Source organism: Nannobrachium achirus, assembly GCF_963921795.1.
Source record: "Nannobrachium achirus genome assembly, chromosome: 6".
In the NCBI taxonomy this organism is placed as follows: domain Eukaryota; kingdom Metazoa; phylum Chordata; class Actinopteri; order Myctophiformes; family Myctophidae; genus Nannobrachium; species Nannobrachium achirus.
In genome coordinates, this window is record NC_137815.1 from 70557379 (window position 1) to 70581823 (window position 24445).

At 40.8% G+C, this 24445-nt stretch overlaps 1 protein-coding gene across 1 annotated transcript; it reads left to right on the forward strand.

Annotated features, from left to right (window-relative positions):
* Positions 1 to 3953: 3953 nt before the first annotated feature.
* Positions 3954 to 20559, forward strand: LOC308287267 (protein NLRC3-like; the record flags this gene model as incomplete). The annotated part of the gene is made up of 11 exons (XM_080728383.1): positions 3954 to 4051; positions 5502 to 5615; positions 6885 to 6998; positions 11426 to 11693; positions 13389 to 13560; positions 13733 to 15515; positions 15611 to 15781; positions 16099 to 16269; positions 17825 to 17871; positions 19660 to 19796; positions 20536 to 20559. The coding sequence occupies 11 exons, from the start codon at positions 3954 to 3956 to the stop codon at positions 20557 to 20559; spliced, it is 3099 nt and encodes a 1032-aa protein (XP_080584509.1).
* Positions 20560 to 24445: the final 3886 nt, after the last annotated feature.

Consider the following 24445-nt stretch of genomic DNA (forward strand, 5'->3'; position numbering starts at 1 on the left):
ATACGGAGATGGCCATATATGGAGATACGATGACATCACAGAGTCCACAGCTGATGATGTGGTGTGATGTCATACAATACACAAACAAGCCCTATATAAAGGGGCAATTCTCACCAAGGAAGAGAGCATTCCTCAACTCAGACCTTATCGCCAGGATCAACTAAGCTTATAGCTTATCATCACATCCAACCATCTTAAGATACTCAGCTAGAGGAATGCTCTCTTTCCTGGTGAGAATTGCCCCTTTATATAGGGCTTGTTTGTGTATTGTATGACATCACGCCACATCATCAGCTGTGGACTCTGTGATGTCATCGTATCTCCATATATGACTGGAGATAAGCGACCGACCAACGGTCGCTTATCTCCCGATTAGGGAGTCTTACTGGTGACTTAACACATCCCCCCACCATATCAGAGTGGACTTTGTCCAATAGGCAGGGACAACAGTGGGAGGGAGCAGCCTACTTCTTCCTTTTCTCCCCCCTTCAAGTGCAAGCACCTGTGACTGACTGTCAGGTGAACCCAGACAGAGTTTTAGTGGAGGTGAAAAATCAACGTATTTTCTTCCAGCGTCTCTTCTGTCCGTGAAGGTAAAATGTCTCTTTGACTTTGACTTTAATCTGGATGTGATTTCACCTGGAAGGATCGCAGCAGGACATTATTATTACAACCATTTGATGAGCATTGTATTGTGGTGTTGGAGTATAATGTACACTATGACTATGAATTATGAATAGGCTACTTATAAAGTAGACTCTCATATTCTTCTCAGATCCATATTTTGATTGATTGATTGATTGAAGACTTTATTAGAAGTTTGCATAGAAAAAAGTACAGTTTCATGACGGTACAGTTCACTTGTACAAGGTCAACTAAAAGAAGATCCTGGGCTTATTTCCATAGGAAACCATTGAAGTATCTCATATAACATTGAATGACAGACGGATAGAACACAGTACTATGCAGTAGATATAGTAAAAAAAGTAAATAAAAATCAAATACACAGCGCAAAAAAATACATACAGTAGGTAAATACAAAGTTTGTTATTGCCAGTTGCATGCCATTATGAAAAGGTTTGATTGTATAACACAACTTAATGAAAGTGTGTCAGCGACGGTACGTGAGTGACCACTCGATGAGAATTGAGATTGCATTTATTTATTTACATTTCTACTAGAATGTCTCGATTTAACCTGGATGTGAATTCACCACCACCAACATATTTAATAGTATCAGAAACGGCTTAGACTTGGGGCATATTTGAATAGTATTACGTTGCACAATAATGTGCCCAGCCGCCATTTTCTGTCTTGCCGATACGTCTGACATCTTGTCAGAAACTCTTAGTGCGTCACAGCCAGTGTTGGGCAATATTACTAAGGAAAGTAATATGTCATTACGCGTTTAAAAAGTAATAGCAAATAGGAAATAGCAGATAAAAAACGGCTATATACAAGCTCATGGCATGTCTCTTTGTGCCGCGCTATGAGCTTGTAGTTCTGCTATCCTTGTAAATTTGGGAAAAAGCGTGCAGATATTTGAAACATTTTAAAATCTCAAATCTTGGCCTCTGCAGGGCCCTGGGGTGTCCGTGGTCAAATATATTTCAATTTGGGGGTCCTTGACATGAAAAGGTTTGAGAACCACTGATTGTTGTATGATGGATAAACAAACATAATTCATACAGACATGGGTTTGTTCTCCTTTGTGGTGAAGAAAAACAGTTTATCTGACATATAAACATTTCGTTAGCCTAATGCAGGGGTTCACAAACTGTTTTGTCTCAGGGCACCCCATAAATATTTTTTTAATCCGAGGCACCCCTACATTATAATTTCCACCCCCAGCACCTTATATTTATAGCATATTGTCGTTGTCGAGTGGAAACCTTGTATGTCCAAAACCGTTTGTTTTGTATGTATCATACTCTATAAAATGTACTAAACTAGTGAAAACAGCAGTTGTGTGCTTGTAGATCGGCTGTTTTCACTAGTTTTCTGCGACAGTCTTGTATGATGAAGCAGAGCTGATGAAGCAGAGCTTTGCTTTACCAAAAGACATACACATTTGAAACTTGGAGATACGAGGTTTCTGCCCAACAGTGACGATATTTTAGTGATTATGTTGCGAGGAAAACGTTGAGATAATAGCCATTTTGGTTAGAACTGACTGAAAATAACTTTGTACTACTTTGTACTATTTTTTCAAGTGTCCAAATATTATCAAATTATCTCGCGGCACCCCTGGACTGCCGTCACGGCACCCCCTGTGCCCTGTCACCCACTTTGAAAACCCCTGTTATAGAACTCTAATTCGGAGTAATGCTTTTCAGAAGATGCGAGTGACGTCATTTTGTAATTGGACCGGACCTTTCTGACGAAAGGTTTGGTTGTCAGAGACAGTATGGACAGGCCTTTAAGTTAACCATAACTAGCTGGTACTTAAGGGATATTACACTTTCAACAGGGAAACACCTTATGGGCTTTTCCCCCCACACACACCCATTGTAACTTCAAACTCCATTTTAACCATGATAGATTCATTAAAAACACCCATTATTTTTTCTAGTGACTCGTACTACCCTCCTAATATGTGTTTTATCCATAACTCTTTTCATTTATTTTTAATAATTATTTGGGAAAATGGAAAAAATGAAATACAAAAAAGTATTTATTTAAAATAAATGAAAAAGGTTATTGAAAAAAATAAAATAACACAGGTGTGTTTTTAATGAATCTATCATGGTTAAAATGAAGTTTGAAGTTACAATGGGTGTGTGTGGGGAGAGGCCCTGGGCCTGGAGGGCCTGGTAACATTTACATCAAATATCTAAATATTGAATCAAGCAAATTAAAAACTGTTCAGGGTGTTCATAAAAGCCAGATTAGACGATAAAATTACCAAAAGTTTTTTTGAAAGTGAAATACCCCTTTAAGACAATCAAAATAGAGCCCTACAAAACACTGTTTATATGGTTCATGTGCAGCATCTACTGGTCAAATTGTAAAACTACACCACCTGGTGTGTGATTGCTCTAGTTCAGGGGTCTTCAACAGGGGGTCCTCAAAGTTACTAGGGGGGGGGTCCTCCAAATCTTTGTGTGATAGAAACGTTTTTTTCCTCCTTTTTTATATTAACCACTTGAACCCTATAGTGTCTATATTCTGAGAACTTTAGCAGATCTACAAGATCACAACGTTGTGAGCTTGTAGATCAGCTATTTTTGGCAAAGAGCTTTGGTGTAGAGGGGGAAAAGAGCAGACTAAGTACAGAGTGAAAGCTCACATTTGATAGTACCACTTGTATTGACAGTTCAAGTGGTTAAATATCTGAAAACACAAATTGACATGAATCCAAAATACACTGATGATTGCGCTGGCAAAAGATGAAACTATATGGAACCTCTGAAAAGGTTGTGGGGGTCCCTGCTTCATCTCTCTCTCAGCTAAGGGGTCCTTGGCCTGAAAACTTTGAAGACCTGCTCTAGTTTTTAATGATTAATAATCATCTCTGAACTGGACTTTGACATCATTCTGTTTTTATACCAGTGGTTCTCTAAACACTTTCACATCAAGGACCCCCACATTAATGTGTTTGGCTACGGACCCCATTCCAAGAGCTTTTGTGCCGAGGACACCCATATGAGACAAGATTTGACAAAACATTTCTAAAACAGCAGATCTACAAGCTCACAATGTGTCACGACTCACGAGAAATAATGACGTGGCACGTTCTGATCTTGTAGATCGGCTATTTTTTGACTGACCAACAAAACACTTAAATGGGGATGTGTGTGTGTGTGTGTGTGTGCGTGTGCGTGTGCGTGTGCGCGTGTGTGTGTGTGTGTGTGTGTGTGTGTGTGTGTGTGTGTGTGTGTGCGTGTGCGTGTGTGTCTAAAGGTTTCTGCTCTACCATGAGTGCGTGTGTGTCTAAAGGTTTCTGCTCTACCATGAGTGAGTCTGTGGAGATGAGAGAGGAGGGGGGCGTGGCCTCTGAAAAAGGTGGACCAATCACCTTCAAAGATGGACACCACTCTACTGAACAGAGGTTTGAATGTGTATACCTGTTGGTGCTCATATGTTGCAACCATTTGGAGCCAACAAGCTACGAGCTCAGCTCCCTTCAGCGGAACGCCATGCACGTCCAATCAAACCAAAACAACTAGGGGTGTAACGATATAGTAACTGTATCGAAATATCGTTTTTAACTTAAAAAATCGAAGTATATTGAAATTAAAACAGCTAAAATCGAATCGTATCGTTTTATTTTGTATCGTATCGAATCGGCAATGCAAAGAATCGATTGTATCGATACTACCTACTTGTGCATTGTATTTAGCATTTTTAAGAAGAAAGGAGGGGTTTAATTACTTTTTCTATCGATAAATGTGTGTAATCTCTGGGTTCATGTCAAGGTGCAGGTTTGTCAATATACAATGTCCATGTATTTGGCAGATAATCACTGTGTTTACTTATTTATATCCATAATAATACATGTTTCCCTTAAAAACCTGCACTATCCACACCTTTCACACAGATTTAATTTCTTTGCTAAATAGTTACTATATCGATTTTAAATAATTAAATCGAATCGTATCGTATCGTCATGAATGAACCAATATCATCCATGTATCGTATCGTCAACTATGTATCGTGATATGTATCGAATCGCTATTACAATGTATCGTTACACCCCTAAAAACAACACATTTACCTCAGCGTTTGGCACATTCTCCGTGCTTAAAGTTATGTCTCCGCTTGACGCATATATATTATATCATTTGTAAAATACCCAGCATAGCATTTGGGGAGGCATAGCCTTCCTTAGCCTTCATTACGCGCTTTATGTGTATCACTTATTGTACCTCACCTCCTAGCACTGCTCTTTATTTGGGCAGAAATTGTTGTTTGTTTGTTTGTTTGTCACGTCTGATGGTTGTTTATTGTTGTCAAAATTACCCCTTCTTTCTTCTGTTGTGTTCATACAGAATGTAATAAAATGGGATGGTGTTTTCCTCTGGTGTTTCAGTCCGAGTGTATCAAAGGGTGCGTTCGGAAATGCGCACCGGGTGTGTGCTCAGTGTAGTGAGTGAGTGCCTAAACCCAACCCTAATCCTAACCCTAACCTCAGTAAAACTATGCCTAACCCTAACCCTAACCTTAACCTCAGTAAACTATGCCTAAACCCAACCCTAACCCTAACCCCTAACCCTAACCACAAACGGGGCGCATTTACGAACGCACCCTTTGATACACTCGGACTGAATCACCAGCAGAAAACACTCTCCCGTAATAAAATGTCCTCGGAAAGAAATAATATTATTTAGATGGGATGCTAGATTTGATATTTACCTGGTATCCTAGTTACTTTAATTTTTAAACACTAAAATAGTTTTTCATTAAACTTTATTTACTTTACCATGAAGGTCACTCTGGTATCTGCTAAATGTAACATTTGTAAATATGATTTTAAAATGATCATGATGTATTTCCACCAGGGTTCATCAGCAGAGATCAGAGTCTCCCGGTCCCAGCTGTGTCTCCATGAAGAGTGACGCGTCCAAGGGTAGACTCATCAACTTCAAAGATGGACACCACTCTACTGACCAGAGGTTTGAATGTATAAACAGATGAACATTGACCAAGTATCCTGGCTTTAAAACAGAAAAAAACAACTGACACAATATAGAGATCATGGCATTTATAACAAGGGGTTCAAGAGACTCACTCAAAAAAAGTTAGTGCATACAGTAGCAGCTTTCCGAACTCTAATTCGGGGTAATGCTTTTCAGAAGTTGTGAGTGACGTCGTCTTGGAGTTGAACCGGACCTTTTTCCGACAAAAAGTTTGGTTTCGGAGAGAGTATGGACTGGCCATTAGTGCAAACTGAAAACTCACCTGTTCACACTCTAGTCTAGTGCAGGGGTTTTCAAAGTTTTTTGTCTCAGGGCACCCCATAAATATATTTGTTTTAAATCCGAGACACCCCTACATTATAATTTTCACTTCCAGCACCTTATATTTATAGCATATCGTTGTTGTCGGTGGAAACCTGGTATGTCCAAAACCGTTCGTTTTGTATTTATCATCTATGAAATGTACTAAACTAGTGAAAACAGCAGATCTACAAGCACACAATGCCTCGCGATTGTGTGCTTGTAGATCTGCTGTTTTCACTAGTTTTGTGCGACAGTCTTGTATGATGAAGCAGGGCTTTGCTTTACCAAAAGACATACACATTTGAAACTTGGAGATACAAGGTTTCTGCCTGACAGTGATGGTATTTTAGCGATTATGTTGTGAGGAAAATGTTGAGATAATAGCCATTTTTGTTAGAACTGACTGAAAATAACTTTGTACTTCAATGATACTAAATATTTTTGTGTCCAAGTGGCCAAATAAATTCCAAATATTATCAATACCCCGTCACCCACTTTGAAAACCCCTGGGTTATACTATGCAGATGTATGATGGTATACTATGATGTTTTTACATCCTGATACTGCTTGTTCACAGATATAAGAAGGTTATTCAGGTAGCATGTTGTTTAGGCAGATGCAAGTTTGATGTTTACCTGTATCATTTCAACTTTCTAGCACTTAAACATCTTCCTTTGCACTTTATTCATTTGACCATTTACTTGTTGTTTGTTAACAACAGTTCTTGTCATTTTATTCAGTTCCAAGTCTGGATAAGTATTCTTAATTGCAAATTAAGAACAAAACAAACTACACGTTATTTATAGGACTATTGGTATCTGGAGACAGAAACTAAACATGGATCACTGGGGGAAAGATTATAGACAATATTATAAAAAAAAGAAAGAAAAAGAAAAACGGTAAGTACATGTCGTGAATATTGATGTTCAAATGATCCATCAGGGTTCATCAGCAGAGATCAGAGTCTCCCGGTCCCAGCTGTGTCTCCATGAAGAGTGACAGGTCCAAGGGTAGACTCATCAACTTCAAAGATGGACGCCACTCTACTGACCAGAGGTTTGAATGTATAAACAGATGAACATTAACCAAGTATCCATTGAACGTGACTTTAAAACAGAAAAAAAAGGCACAATATAGAGGTCATGTCATTTAAAACGAGTGGTTCAAGACACATCCCAAAAATGTCAGTGTGCATGACAGTAATTAATATACTTATAAAGTAATTAATATACATAAGTCAAGGCTGCTGACTGGAAACTTGCCTGTTCACACTCACCTCCAAGCACTGGTGTTCATTTCTATCACTTGTCACCATTTTCCTTTTCTTTTTTTTCTTTTTATTATTATTATTTTTTTTTTTTTGGGGGTACAATAATATATAGGATGTTGTTTAGGCAGGTGCTAGGTTTAATCTTTGCCTGGTATCCTATAGTTAGTTTGTAGCACTAAATAGTTTTTATTTGCATTTGTGAGACAATTTACCCTGTTGTTTCCTGACATGTATTCTACTATTCTATCAGTGTCTGCTAAATACCTAAACTGTGATTATAAATGAAGAACAATACAGAATGCCCAACATTTATAGCAGGGGTCTTCAACAGGGGATCCAGGACCCCTAGGGGGTCCTCACAGTTACTACAGGGGGTCCTCCAAATCTTCCAATCCTTTTTATATTAACAACTTGAACCCTAGTGTCCATATTCTGAGAACTGTAGCCAAAAATAGCAGATCTACAAGATCACTGTGAGCTTGTAGATTGGCTATTTTTGGCAAAGAGGTTTGTTGTCTAGGGGGAAAAGAGCAGACCAAGTACATAGTTAAAAGGTCAAGTGTATTAGGTAACGACGGCTCAAGTGGTTAAATATCTGAAAACACAAATTGACATGAATCCAAAATACACTGATGATTGTGCTGTCAAAAGATTAAACTATATGGAATCTATGAGGTTGTGGGGGTCCCTGCTTCATGTCTCTCTCAAATAAGGGGTCCTTGGCCTGAAAAGTTGAAGACCCCTGATTTATAGGATTATTCAAATATCTGGGCAGAAACCAATCCTACTGTAAGAGAGCATAATTGGAATAAGAGGATTGTATAATAAGAGGATAATGGAGGAAGAGATTATTAAAAACCAGCAGCAAGTATAAAATAAATAAAATAAAATATGATTGATTTTCAAATGATCCATCAGGGTTCATCAGCAGAGATCAGAGTCTCCCGGTCCCAGCTGTGTCTCCATGAAGAGTGACGCGTCCAAGGGTAGACTCATCAACTTCAAAGATGGACACCACTCTACTGACCAGAGGTTTGAACATAAACGATTGAAACATTAACAGTGGAGCAACAGTGTGCCTGCGGGGCCCCTCGTGTGGCCCCTGGGGGGTTCATCTGGCCCCTGGTGTGACTAATGACCTAGTAGACCCCTGAATAGTGTTTTTGCCAAGTGTGTTTAGGATTGGAGCAAGTTTGTAACGTTGCACCCTTTAGGCAATTTGAGGATTAACGACTCTATGTTATGTCAACGTACTGCTCTAGTCGGGACCCGACCAATACGGGCCGGTCTGGGGCGTTTCTGTATTTGACCATTGGGCCGGGCTCGGACCCACAGACCCCATTATATTAACTAGAAGCTGGGCCGCCCTTCGGGCGGCCCAGCGTCTAGTCGGCGACCTGGCCAACTCGGGAACTATGTAAATAGGGAATGAATGCCCCGCCCTTTAATGCAAATCCCATTATACTGTTGTCATAGGACCCGTTTTGACCATCTGTGTCCATTTATGCCCATATATGGAGATATCTGTATCTGTCTGTCTGTCGGCGTCCATTTTATGTCCATATATGGAGATCACTGCAGATATAGTTCTGGGTCCATTTTATGCCCATATATGCCCATATATGGAGTTATCTGTCTATCTGCGTCCATTTTATGCCCATATATGGAGATCTCTGTATCTGTCTGTCTGTGTCCCTTTTATCCCCATTATGGAGATCTCTGTATCTGTCTGTGCCTCCGACTGTGTTGCAGACACATGTGCTGGTTCCCCCTTTAATGCAAACCCCATTATACCTGTTGTCATAGGACCCGTTTTGACCATCTGTTTGCCTGTGTCCATTTATGCCCATATATGGAGTATCTGTCTGTGCCTCCGACTGTGTTGCAGACACAGTGCCGGTTCCCCCTTTAATGCAAACCCCATTATACCTGTTGTCATAGGACCCGTTTTGACCATCTGTTTGCCTGTGTCCATTTATGCCCATATATGGAGATATCTGTATCTGTCTGTCTGCGTCCACTTTATGCCCATATATGGAGATCTTTGACCATCTGTTTGCCTGTGTCCATTTATGTCCATATATGGAGATATATGTATCTGTCTGTCTGCATCCATTTTATGCCCATATATGGAGATCTATGCAGACACAGTGCCAGATACAGAGATCTCCATAATGGGAATAAAGGGACACAGACAAACAGATGGAGGAGGAGACAAACTTAATGCAAACCCCATTATACCTGTTGTCATAGGACCCGTTTTGACCATCTGTTTGCCTGTGTCCATTTATGCCCATATATGGAGATATCTGTATCTGTCTGTCTGCGTCCACTTTATGCCCATATATGGAGATCTTTGACCATCTGTTTGCCTGTGTCCATTTATGCCCATATATGGAGATATCTGTATCTGTCTGTCTGCATCCATTTTATGCCCATATATGGAGATCTATGCAGACACAGTGTCAGTTCCGGAAAATCCTGATGTCAGACATCAGAATCCGAACCTTTCGTGCTGGTTACAGAAAATCGTGTATCGGGTCGGGTCGAGGCCGAGCACTGCACTACCTGCTGTGGTGGGGAACGCGTGTGCCGAATTTGAAATAGGGAATGAATGCCCCACCCTTTAATGCAAACCCCATGAATGCCCCACCCTTTAATGCAAACCCCAATATACCTGTTGTCATAGGACCCGTTTTGACCATCTGTTTGCCTTTGTCCACTTATGCCCATATATGAAGATCTCTGGACACACAGTACCGGTTGCGGAAAACTCTGATGTCAGACATCAGCTCCGCATACAGGCATTCATTTTATTCCCATATATGGAGAACGCGCGTGCCGGTGGGACGAACGGTTCTCGAGATATGCGGATTACATACATACACACTCACAGAGATTTTTTGTTGACTCATGTGGCGTACGTGATGTCAGAGCCTTTTATGAGGTGATGTCACAAATCTCACAATGAGTCAGCGCTTGCACCGATTTCCGCCCCTGTATCTGCCCATATGCCCATATATGGAGATCTCTGTATCAGTCTGTGTCCCTTTTATGCCTATATACGGAGATATCTGTCTATATATGCCCATATACTGTATGGAGATCTCTGTATCTGCCCATATGCCCATATATGGAGTTCTCAGTCTTATGCCCATATACGGAGATATCTGTCGGTTCGAGGCAAGGCCCGGCACTGCAGTGATGTCACAATGAGTCAGCGCTTGCGCCCGGCACTGCAGTGATGTCACAATGACCGATTTTGCGCCGATTTCCTCCGGAACAGCCTGATGTCAACAATCAGCCCCGCATAAGGAGATTCCGAACGTTTCGCGCCGGTTAGGGAAAACCGCGCGTCGGGTCGGGTCGAGGCCCGGCACTGCACTCCGTGCCGCGGCGGGGAGCGCGCGTGCCGAATCTGAAGCCGGTGGGACGAACGGTTCTCGAGATACGCGGATTACAAACACACACGCAGAGACTTCTCGCATTTATAGATAGATTACCATAACATTTTGCACCCTGAATTTCACCCTTGACCTTTTGTGGGCATGTCTGTGATACAGTATGTCGTGGGGTTGTAGATCGGTGTATAAACCAAGCTTATTGAGAAGCATGAAAAGCACCATAACTGGCTGAGTTCTCAACCTAGTCGGGGGCGTTTATTTCGTTTATTTCGGGCGTTATTTCGCACTATATTAGTCTAAAAGCACCAACTTGATTTGGCCGCTGTGGCGACCCCGAAGGTTGCTGACTCGGGTGCCCTAGCTAAATCATTAGAGCATGCCCTGGGCTACATCTGGGCAAAATTTGGTGCTTTTAGACTAATATAGCACAAAATGGCCATGTTATCTCCCTAACGCCCCCGACTAACCGATTTACACACGGTTTGGTTTGTATGATAAAGGATTAAGAATGCTGCTATATATCAAAATGCCTACGTAGATGTAGATTTGACCCTTTTATTGACCTTGAAATTGGGTAACAATGAACAGTGACATTGGACTGGCTGTCAGTTGTACAATTATGGAAAATAATATTGTACAGGAACAGAGAGGAATGTTTTACTGTTATAGTAATAAGAAAACACATTTGTGTGCAAACATCTACAGAGAGCAATCAAACATGAGCGGAGCATTGGAGTAAATTAATAGAAGAGTGGACTAAAAATCAGTAATGTAAATATGATTTTAAAATGATCATCTATTTCTAACAGGGTTCATCAGCAGAGATCAGAGTCTCCCGTTCCCAGCGGTGTCTCCATGAAGAGTGACAGGTCCAAGGGTAGACTCATCAACTTCAAAGATGACCAGTCTGACGCGTCCAAGGGTAGACTCATCAACTTCAAAGATGACCAGTCTGACGCGTCCAAGGGTAGACTCATCAACTTCAAAGATGACCAGTCTGACGCGTCCAAGGGTAGACTCATCAACTTCAAAGATGAACAATCTACTGACCAGAGGTACAAACAAATGACTGAAACAGTAACATTAAAGGGGAAGACCACCCATTTTCAATATTGAACTGTGTCATTGATATACCTTAGAGAAGTTGTGTGGAAATAGAAAAAAAGTTTCCCCCCTTCTGTGTTGCCTAGAACTGGATTGATTTTGGGGTTTGTATTGTAAAGTACAACTTGATGACATCACACATTGTACTTTACAATACAAACCCCAAAATCAATCTTCCAGTTCTAGGCAACACAGAAGGGGGGGAACTTTTTTTCTATTTCCACACAACTCCTCTAAGGTATATTAATGACATATTTCAATATTGAAAATGGGTGGTCTTCCCCTTTAAGCATCCGTTGAATGTGACTTTAAAATAGAAAAATCACACCTAGTGTGAAGGGAGCGGTGCTATTTGTGAGTTTATGAGCTCTGACTGGAGTCAGAGCGCATCCTGCAAAGCTTTACGCTTACTGTATGTTCAGGTTGTGTTTGCCATCATGACATTGTGTGTGTGTGTGTGTGTGTGTGTGTGTGTGTGTGTGTGTGTGTGTGTGTGTGTGTGTGTGTGTGTGTGTGTGTGTGTGTGTGTGTGTGTGTGTGTGTGTGTGTGTGTGTGTGTGTGTGTGTGTGTGTGTGTGTGTGTGTGTGTGTGTGTGTGTGTGTGTGTGTGTGTGTGTGTGTGTGTGCGTGCGTGCGCGCGCGCGTGCGTGCGTGCGTGCTTTTTCTCCACAGAGACCACCAGCAGAGTTCCCAGGATGTCATTGCTCAGCATCAAACAGAGCTGGAAATCATATTTAATGTGAGTTCATTAATATATTTTTTATCTAACAGTGACATTAAATGATGAGTTGGTTGGTTAATAATATAACACTCATAGCATGATATCTAATGCATTGGTTCTCAAACTGGGGTCTGCGCTGAGGGAGTTGCAGGGGGTCCCCAGCTAAAAGATAGTTAGGAACCAAATGGACCCTTATGGGTCTGTAACTCAGAGAGTGGAACCCTTACGGGACCTGTCCTGCAGTAAAGGGGTCCCTGCTTCATCTCTCTCATCTAAGGGGTCCCTGCTTCATCGGGGACTGTCAATAAATCCGACATCATGGCTCTCTCAGCTAAGGGGACGTCGCTTGAAAAAAAAAAAGAAAGAAAAGCGTGTTGTACTAAAACTCGAGCGGTACAGTGTCGGCCATTGAAAACAGCCAATCTACAAGCTCACAGGCGCGCGGATCGCGGCCATGTGTTGTAAGCTTGTGGAGTTTATTTATGTTGATGGGGAAATTACTTCTCATTGAACTGTACAGTATTGGCGTTGCGTTGCTTTTGTTGCAACGCATGGAGATGTTTGTGATTGGTTTGTCTTCGGCTGTCTGTCTAAGGAAAGCATGGAATATGGTCTGTGGTTGGCTGGCCTTAGCTGTACATTTATGGCAAGCGTTAAAACGTATGTTTTCTTTGGCTGAGTGGTACGTGCTGGGGAAATTTGATATTGTCAATATTGTTGACTTTTGCGATATGCACATTGCGCATGTTCATACCGAGATAACGATACAATATTAACAATATATCGTGCAGCCCTATTTGCAACCATCATCCCCAATGGCAGTTGCATGGCAAAACATTGGTGTGGTTTGGGTTTTAAAAGTAGATCCAGTTGCTTTCAATTCACCCAAGACTGTTGGAAGGATTGAAACTTATATTTGAAACTTTATATTCGATTTTGCATTTCAGTTGCTTACGGAGAATGTCTTCACATCTGAGACCGAGCTGGAGACGTTCAAGGGGCTTCTGACAGCAAATGACCCAGAATGCTTAGAGAGTCAGAGGGAGGGAGTTCTGAACATCTCACTGCAACTCCTGAGGATCTTGAAGGAGAAGAAGCTGACTGACATCCTGGAGAGCAGTAAGAAACTCTTTATTCACACCTTTAATATGATGGAGAGCAATAATTTAGATGATCATCTGATATCAAACAAAATACTTTTCCATAGTTCAGTGTCTTCTGCTTTAGACACATGATCCCCTTTCTATCATAACATGGACTTAATGATGTCCTTTGTTCTTTGGTCATTTAGAAACCCTTGCTCCTGTGTATCAACAACAACTCAAGTCTAATCTGAGGAAGAGGTTTCAGTCTTTGTGTGAGTGGATCACAAAACAAGCAAACCAGCCAACAACAACTCTGCATAAGATCTTCACAGAGCTCTTCATCACAATGGGAGGGAGGGGAGAGGTCAACAAAGAACACGAGGTCAGACAGATTGAAACTGCATCCAGGAAACCAGCCGGACCAGAAACAACAATCAGATTTGAAGACATCTTTAAGCCTTTACCTGGACAAAATGAACCAATCAGAACAGTGATGACGAAGGGGGTGGCTGGCATCGGTAAAACGGTCTTAGCTCAAAAGTACGCTCAGGACTGGGCAGAAGACAAAGCCAACCAGGAGATCAACTTTGTATTTCCTTTCACTTTCCGGGCACTGAATTTGATGCTGAAAGAGAAGAAAAATTACAGCTTGGTGGACCTTGTTCATCGCTTGTTGGGTGTAACCAAGGAAGCAGTCATCGCCAGCATGAAAGGATCCAATGTTGTCTTCATCTTTGATGGGTTAGATGAGTGCCGGATTCCTCTACACTTCCAGAAAAATGAAATCTGGACTGATGTCAGAAAGCCAACTTCGGTGAATGTGTTGCTGACCAACCTCATCAGTGGACACCTGCTTCCCTCTGCTCGCATCTGGATAACGACACGACCTGCAGCAGCTGAGCTGATCCCTAGAGATTACGTTGACAGGATGACAGAAGTACGAGGGTTCACCGACCCACAGAAGGAGGAATACTTCATGAAGAGATTCAGTGATGATGAAAACCAGGCCAGAACAGTCAGCTCACACATCAAGACATCACGAAGCCTCCACATCATGTGTCACATCCCTATCTTCTGCTGGATCACTGCTTTAGTTCTGGAGTACATGTTGAAAAAAGAGGAGAAAGGATCACTTCCAAAGACACAGACTGCAATGTACATCCACTTCATGGATGTTCAGTCCAAACAGAAACATCTCAAATATTCTGTTTGTGTACCAGACCACAAGGCCATTCTGTCTCTGGCAAAACTGGCTTTTAAACAAATGAAGAAAGGCAATGTGATCTTCTATGAGGCAGACCTGATAGAGTGCGGCATTGATATCAGAGATGCTGCAGTGTACTCAGGAGTGTTCACACAGATCTTCAAAGAGGAGCATGGGTTGTGTGCAGACCAGGTGTTCTGCTTTGTCCATCTGAGCATCCAGGAGTTTCTGGCTGCTCTTTATGTCTTTCACTCATTCATCAACACTGGTGTCAACCACCTGCCAACCTCTATCTGGTCAAACCTATTTAGACGCAAAGCTGATATGAATCACCTTTACCAGAGTGCTGTAGACATGGCCTTAGAGAGTCCAAATGGACACTGGGATTTGTTTCTCCGTTTCCTGCTGGGCCTCTCACTGGAGACCAACCAGACTCTATTGCAAAGACTGTTTGGACTGAGAAAAACTGAGTCACAGACAAATCTGGAAACCGTCAAGTACATCAAGAAGAAGATCAGGGAGAAACCTTCTCCAGAGAGAAGCATCAATCTGTTCCACTGTCTGAATGAGCTCAATGATCATTCTCTAGAAGAGGAGATCCAACAGTACCTCAATTCAGGAAGTCTCTCCAAAGAGAAACTCTCTCCTGCTCAGTGGTCAGCTCTGGTCTTCATCTTGTTGTCATCAGAAAAGGAGCTGAGCGTGTTTGACCTGAAGAAATATGTTGCTTCAGAGGAGGCTCTACTGTGGCTTCTGCCAGTGGTCAAAGCTTCCAATAGAGCTCTGTAAGTGATCTGATATAGCAACTGTATGTATTTAATATGTTATGTAATTTTTCTTAAAACAGACATGGATATTGATTTAATTACTGTTTCTTCAGGCTCAGTGGATGCAACCTCTCAAAGAGATGCTGTGAGGAGTTATCATCAGTGCTCTCCAACTCCTCTAGTTTGAAGGAAATTGATCTCAGCAACAATGATTTGACCGATTCCGGGGTGAAAAAACTCTCTGCTGGACTGGGGAGTCCAGACTGTATGCTGGAGACACTCAGGTCGGTATTCCTGAACATGTACCGAACACCATTCATACCCTGGTTTAAATGCAGGTGGAGATTCTTGTGTCACATTTAATTAGAGGCAGAAGGATTGTACATTGTTTTACTGTCTTTGCTATGTGTACTTTCATGTAGACAAGAATACATCGTTAAAGTGTGTGTGTGTGTGTGTGTGTGTGTGTGTGTGTGTGTGTGTGTGTGTGTGTGTGTGTGTGTGTGTGTGTGTGTGTGTGTGTGTGTGTGTGTGTGTGTGTGTGTGTGTGTGTGTGTGTGTGTGTGTGTGTGTGTGTGCGTGTGCGTGCGTGCGCGTCTAGGCTGTCAGGCAGTATGGTCTCAGAGGAAGGCTGTTCTTCTCTTGTCTCGGCTCTGAGATCCAACCCCTCCCACCTGAAAGAGCTTGATTTGAGCTATAATCACGTGGGAGACTGTGTGGAGCATCTCTCTGCTGGAGTGAAGGATCCAGGCTGGGGACTGAAGACTCTCAGGTAGGGAAAGACACGCTGCCATGAGGCTGTATAGCAGAGCTTTTCAACTGTTCTGTGCAGTGGACATTTTGAAGAGTCCCTTTCATCATTTCTAAACATTAATATGAATTCTGGTGATGTCATCAATAGTAAGCCCAATAGCAGGTCTATAAGCTCATAACGTGTCACGTTGTGAGCTTGTAGATCTGCCTATTTTTGGTGAATGTTCCTCCCAGAATAGGGATGCTGGAGTGGTTAAACACCAATTCTAAAACGGCTAGTTCCATTCCTTGATTCTGATTGGCTGGTTTCCCTCTAATTGCTGTGGTATCTATAAGACTATAACCCCCACCTTGAATCAACTTTATATCAAAGCCAGGTGCGTTATTTCTTTCCACAGTGCTGTGAGGCTGAACTAGAGAAAGGGAACGTTTGATTTTCTCTCAAATCCTGCCGTGCGGGTGCTTCTAAGCACCGCCCGCATACATAGGACGGTGACTGAATGACTCCGGGCGGGGCTTGTAAAGGCAACAAGCGCCCTTTATTCTCCAGGCACTACTCGGCTGTTTAGTTTAGGTTGCTATGCTAGCGGTGTTGATGTGATGTTCACCCACATAGCAGCTAAATCTGGATGAAAATAAACATGTGTATGGATCAAATATGGTTCTTAACATGAGACTGATCTAACACTTAAGTGTTGTGTCCCCATTTTTTGGCAAAAATAATGATGTGACTTTATAAACACACACTGCCTGGCTTCCGTTCCTGGAATGTGGCTGGTAAACAAGGAAATGTCTCTTCCTGGTGGCGGAGAAGTGTACTTTTTTCTTTCATATTGGAATGTTTAGAATTATTTATGTTGCCATATTGTGACCGTTTTAGAAAAGCAATAAGCCACGCGAGGCTTGTGGTTACCGGGGTATTAAACACCGGCTGAGAGGGTTGGAAACACTCGGCTAACGCCTCGTGTTTCCCAACACCTCTCAGCCGGTGTATACTACCCCGGTAACCACTCGCCTCTTGTGGCTTATTGCTTTAGTATAACAGTTATTTTCAATCTGACCTAATGGAAGTTTTCCTCATGACATACTGTATCTTACGGTTTACATATTTTACATAAATGTAAGGTACTGTAAAGTAACAATGTAATTCAGGGGTGTCGTGGATATGCTATAGACCAGCGGTCAGCAATCTTTTTGAAATGAAGTGCCATGTTTTTTTTTCTATACATTTTAATGACACCCCATCACACATTCTGACATATTCTGATTGGCAGGACATTATTATAACGATAATTAGACCTAATCCACCTATCTCCCCGACTCCCTCCACAGCCAGAGTTCAGAGTTTTAATGAATGTACAATTATGTGCAGGATGTAATATGATGTCAATGTATGGGACTTCGTTTAATTGACCACCTTTAAAAAATATATTTTATTCTAAAATAATCCCTCACACTTATGCCAGTGTGTCAGTGATCAACCTCCCCTGTGCCAATGTTGGCACTCCTGCCTAAGGTTGCCTACCCCTGCTATTAACTATGAAGGCCTGACTTTGTCTCTCTTCCACCCACAGTGTTGACCACGGTGGAGAGAAGAGGCTGAAACCAGGTGTGAGGAAGTGTAAGTGTTAATTCTGTTTTATTCATGAAATCAAAGCAGCACAAACAGCATGTGACATTCAGCATGAGGAGTGTCCACCGCGCCTCTAGCCTAGTTCAGGCCGGTCCGGTGCATCTCAGGAACGAGACTTGAATATGTAGAAGGAGTGCACTGGAGCAAACACAGACTTTTAAAGCCTTCTTGTGCAGGCAAAAGTGACAACGTTTCGATGTCAATACATCTTTGTCAGGTCATGGCATTGAGCGTCTACAAAATGACTTAAATACATGGGTAACAAGGGTTGGCCCTTCAATTAGCCAATGTGCGAAAGCCAGCAATAATGACTGCATTTCATTTTTCACATGGAAAGTCACTTAAATAGCAAAAGCATTACATTATGTTGCAGTTCAAAGGCCTATAAGGTCAAAATACATGTTTTAATAATAAATGTATTTAAAAACGTTTTATATGAACAGATTTTTTAATATTCTTGATAAAAAACAGTTACATAGGGCAGAAGACCAAACAAAGTTTGGGAATAGACTGCTTAAAGAGCAGTTAGTATGGGTGTGGGAACCCCTATTGGAGGGGAGGACGACAGTGGTGTCACAGCCTGAGAGACCTTCGATGGTGGCACTGAAAGGAAGAGAAATCTTATAAGCAACATGATAAATTAAGTTCTTCATTAAGGCATGTAGGCTCAAGGGTGTTGAGGGTATGTATCCAGTATGCTTCTCTGGTTAAAAGTTTCTTAATTATGTCACCACTTCGTGGTGGATTTTCAATACCCCAGAATCTAGGGGATGCTGGGGGAGCCATGCTTGGCCTTGATATAGTGTCTAGCCATCGCATATTCAAGGTTCACTGTCCCAGTTTTGTGTTTCCCAATTCTAATTTTGAGAGGTCTTTTAGTTTGAACTACACATGCTTGGCCGCAATTAAGGGCATTTAAGTAAGTAAACCACATGTGTGGAATTACAATTTATAAAGGATTTGATTTTAAACCTGTGACAAGCATGTGACATTCACTCATTAACATCCTACAGTGAAAGATGATCATAATCATAAGAGTAATTATATGACCAACTAGGTCTTTAATACTTTAATTAATACTTCTCTGTGATGAATCAAAAGTTGATGTGGGTTTTGAGGGTATTGATGGTTTACAAGGTTAGATAGTTAGTGTGCTTTTAATATTTTAAGGAAACAGAGTCAAAGCAATTATGACATGCTGTTTTTGCCAATCATAAAAGTCTTTGTGTATGTCAGGAGGCCAATGAACTCACTTTTCTGTATGAAAAGTGAGTATAAGTATGAAATAGGGATGTAAAAAGTACAACATTTGCTTTGATTGATTGGTGATAGATTTAAACTCATTCATAAATACACTATTGATAGACTGTAGTCTACATATTGATAGGTGATAGATGACTCATTCATAAACTATTGTATAACAGAAACACACACACCTACATACACAATAACATATCTCCAGTGGTGGAAGAAGTGTTCAGATGTATTACTTTTGAAGAATAGCAGATCTTCAAGCTCACAGCGTGTCACATATTTGTACTTAAGTACTAAGTATATGTACAGTACTTAGTTACTTTACACTCTCAGTCTTCTTCATCTTCTTATTGTCATTATTATCATCAATATTATTATTTTTAATACCCAGATGTAATAATTAAGTAAAAGTATCAATACTACAATGTAAACACTCTGTTACAGTAAAAGTCCTGTATTCAATACTTAACTTAAGTATATCATAGTAAACTGGTGTTGTATTGTATATTGTTCTCTCATCAGATGTGTGTGAACTCACTCTGGATCCAAACACAGCAGGCAGCCTCCTCTCTCTGTCTGACAACAACAGGAAGGTGTCATGTGATGGAGTGGATCATCAGTATCCTGATCATCCAGACCGATTTAAGGACAGGTCACAGGTGATGTGTAGAGAGAGTCTGACTGGACGCTGTTACTGGGAGGTAGAGTGGAGTGTATTGGTTTCTATAGCAGTGACATGCAGAGGAATCAGTAGACAGGGTGGAGACAGTGAGTTTGGAGACAATGACCAATCCTGGATTCTGGACTGTTGTTATAGGAGGTACTATGTGAGACACAATAAGAATAGAACTGTCCTCCCTGTCAGTCCCTCCTTGGACTCCGGTAGAGTAGCAGTGTATGTAGACTGTCCTGCTGGCACTGTGTCCTTCTACACAGTGTCCTCAGACACACTGACACACCTGTACACCTTCCAGACCACATTCACTGAACCTCTCTTTGCTGGGTTCAACTGCTGGGGGGTGAAGGGCTCCGCAGTGTCTCTGTGTCAGATATAGGAGGAGGAGGAGGAGGGATGGTAGCAGGAGGTCAGAGGTGTGTGTGTGTGTGTGTGTGTGTGTGTGTGTGTGTGTGTGTGTGTGTGTGTGTGTGTGTGTGTGCGTGTGCGTGTGCGTGTGCGTGTGTGTGTGTGTGTGTGTGTGTGTACCTGGGCTGAAGGCGTGGGCCACGAGGACATTTGTCCCCACTAGTATAGGGCTTCTGAACAAACAAGCCCCAGCTCAGTTCCGCGCATAAAATGTTATGACTGGCAGCCTGTTTTGTACCATGTTGTCAGTGAACTGTCTTGTCATTCATGTACAGTATTGTGTTGTGTGTTATGTGTTGTGATTTTGTGTCCAGATGAATTTCCGCAAGGACAAATAAAGCATCTACCTATCTAAATGGCCTAATCATTCAAATGGTTCACTTTGTACCCTGTTGAGGTTGTTGTTCATTTCTTTTCACTCAGAGCTTCAACAAAACAATCCATTTTATCAGGGTGTTCACATATAGAACACACGATGTGTGTGTGTGTGTGTGTGTGTGTGTGTGTGTGTGTGTGTGTGTGTGTGTGTGTGTGTGTGTGTGTGTGTGTGTGTGTGTTTAGCTCCGACTCCACAGCGCCAACTAGTGGACTCATTAGTCATTGTGCTCTTAGTGGACTAATAGGTTCTGTTAGCAGAAACGTTGCTGTTATTCCATCAAAATGTCAGACTGTGTTTCTGTAAAAACCTGTACACATTTTTATTCTTTATTTTTGTACATTGGTGTATCATAAATCTGTATAAAAAGTCTAAAAGTGGTAACGATGTCTAATTTAAACATCATAGGAGGAGATACATTTTAAATCAGGACTTAACAGAGATTAAATGTTATTTTTGATAAATCTTCAAAAGTATAAAAGAGAAAAGAACTGTATATTTTCTTTATTACACATTGTTACTTCACTGAAGCACGTTTATTGTTTTAATGTAAAGTTTCTTAATCAAACTGAAGTCCTGAACTGTGTGAACATACCATCATATATAATTTATTACCTTCAAATAAAAATAACTTAAAAAGGAGTCTGTGTGAAATGTATGACTATGACTATGACAACGTTAAACCTTAAAGGACCTACACCATGAATTTTCACTTTTTCTATTTTAAAACCTTTTTTTGGGGTCCCACTGGCACCTTCTATCCTCACAAAGTCCTATTTCTGACCGTTGTGTCTTTCTCTGGTTTTGGGCAGACAGAGATGAAAAGCTTTCCACGGGTTCTCAGAACAGTGCTGTTCTGAGAGTTGACGAGAGTGACGTCACTCTCGGATTCCCGTTTTTTTTTCAGAGTCAAAAAAAAAAAAAAAAAAAAAAAAATTTTTTTTTCAAAACTTTTTTTTTCTTCAAAAAAATGCAATGCAGTCAAAAAAAATTATTCAAAAAAATTTTTTTTTTCAAAAACTTCTTTTTTTTCAAAAACTTCTTTTTTTTCAAAAACTTATTTTTTTCAAAAAACTTTTTTTTCAAAAACTTTTTTTTTCAAAAACTTTTTTTTTTCAAAAAACTTTTTTTTCGAAAACTTTTTTTTCAAAAAACTTTTTTTTTTCAAAAACTTTTTTTTTTTAAAAACTTTTTTTTTCAAAAAACTTTTTCTTTTTCAAAAAACGTCTTTTTTTTCTGGAAAAACCCCACTAGATGCGCCCCTGAGCAAACAGAGGCCGTTTTGGTATTGCAGCTGGAGAGCCTCATTATAGTAGAGCTAGAACAAACAAAAATAATGGTCAGAGTGTTTTTTGAGGGTTAAAACCTGTCTAAGACTCAATTTTGAGCATATATTTATACAAAAAATATAGTTTTAAAAGCATGGTGTTTTAAACCATTTAATTTTGACCTGGTGGTCAAGGTTCAATTTATCCCCTGAGCAAGCAGACAGGCTCTATTAGCTCAACGGTAAAAATGTCAGCGCCGGGTTCAAATCCGGGGTAGAAGAGGACTGTTACATAGTGCAGCTTTAATACTTTTCAATGGTTCAATATCAAACCCACAGCATCCCTATGTTGTTTTTTCCCTAAGTTTTTTCTTTTTTTGAATTTAAAAAAATAACTGATCCACAATCTCAACGTGTCACATTGTGACTGACACGTTGTGAGCTTGTTGATCAGCTATTTGCCCTACTTTAGTATGACCCTGTCACACAGTGAAGAATTAAAGGGATAGTTCACCCACGTGTTTTTGCAGCATTCCTAAGCCAATAATAGGCTCTATGCACAGCAGCCATATTGGCAATAAATTCACAGGTGTTAGGGGCTTTTAAGCCGTGACATCATTTTGTAGGCAGAGGAGAACTCTGCCCCCAGAGCATTTTCTGTCCCTCGCTATTTCAACAGATCCGAGACAAAAATAACGACTAAAGTATAATTCTAACACTTTCCTTTCAACAACAAAGAGAAGAAAAATGTGTAAATAGTAAAAATAGTAAAAAGATTCACGGAAACTGGGGGCAGAAATTCTCCTCTGCCTACAAAATGATGTCATACTTAACAGCCCCATTTGGTGTAGCACAGTGGTTCTCAAGCTTCTTTTTAATTTCAAGGACCCCCATAACTCTGAGAGTGTACAAATTACAAATACATTTGTACTACAAATACATTTGTACACTCTCAGAGTTAAGGTGGTTGCACACTGCACTGCGTGTTTTTGTTGCGTTTTGCAAATCCGAAATCCTCGAAAGCATTTTTCAGGCCAAGGAGAGAGAGAGGAGAGAGAGAGCAAGGGACCCAGTGGCGACAGTTGCAAAAATCTGAAAAAATCAACCCTGGTCCGAAAATAAATACGAAAAGGGCTGCAGTGTGCAAACGTGATTGACATAACATGAGGTTGTTTTTTTCTTCACACGCTCCGAAATTCACTCCGATATTCGGCCCGAAAAACGCAGTGCAAAGACCTTTACACACCTATAAGGGTCCATTTGGAACCCAATCAAGGAAACGTGAAGGTCCCTGGACCACACTTTGAGACCCACTTGTGTAGCAGAGTGTTTCCAGTGAGCCAACATGCAACAATATCAGCGCCCTGACTCTGTTTGACCCGAATGGAACAGAGGAAGCCTTCATTCGTATCTGACTCCTAGTACAGTTTTTGACTTTCTATTTAGGGGACATTCAAGCTTAGGCTGCGAAAGTTAGAACTATACTATCAAACATTGGATTGCATTTCAATAAACACTATAGGCTAACAAAGTCAGAATAAATAATGAACATAATAGATTATCTATTACACACATACTTGTATAGAGCTCTTCATGGGTTCAAAACGACAGAGGACAGTGCAAGAAAAGAAAATACAAGCCAACAATAAAATCCCACAACATTATATAAACCAACAATCATAAAATTAATATTCACCTTGTTCCCTTCTCCTGCAAGGTGCTAAGCTGCCAAGACTGAACCTCCGTTCAGTGGCATGTCTGTCCGTCTGTGTGAAAACTAAAATCGACAAAATAAAATTAAAATTGCAAAATGGTTTAATTTCTATTTGATTCATTTAAATTGTTTTTTGCTGCTCACACTTGCCTCCGTTGGGTGGTCCGTTCATTTAGTCCAGGTTTCCCGTTTCCAGTTTAAACTTTAAAGTTCGCGGCCACCGGGGCGGTCAGAGCGACGGCATCAAACATTTCATCCCACAGCTGATGCTGGCCGAGCGATCATCTGTCCTTTAGCTTCAATGCGCTGATGTGCTTCCGGTGATCCTGGGTCTGTTACACCACTGCATGTTGAAAGCTCAGTTTGTTTTTTTTGCTGTAAAAAAAATCATAAAAACATGAAACATAAAAAATAAAATTGATGTCATAGCCCCTTTAAAGTATAAAGTTGTCAAATATGTCAGTAATTTCTTTGTATATTATGGGCCGATTAATACTCCACTTTTAGAATTAATTTCGGTTCGTTTTGGGGAGTCACACAATCTCTGTGGCACTGAATAGCCACGGTACCCGCCCCCCAACCTCTGAATTATGTCATATTCTCCTTTTGCACAAAGTAGTGCATTGCAAGATAGAGGTCGCCAGATCCCTTTTAGTCACACCCTACCACTACTTCCTGTTCATCCACAGAGCATTGATTCTAGTTGTTTTCTCCATTAGATTTCTTTTCACCTTTTTCGACTTTTATTACTTTGGATGATAAAAAGATGAGGCAAACAAATAAAATGTATTTTGAAAGTAATAAAAGTTGAACAAAGTGAAAAGAAGCACTTTAATCTAATGGGGAAAACAACTAGAATCGATGCTC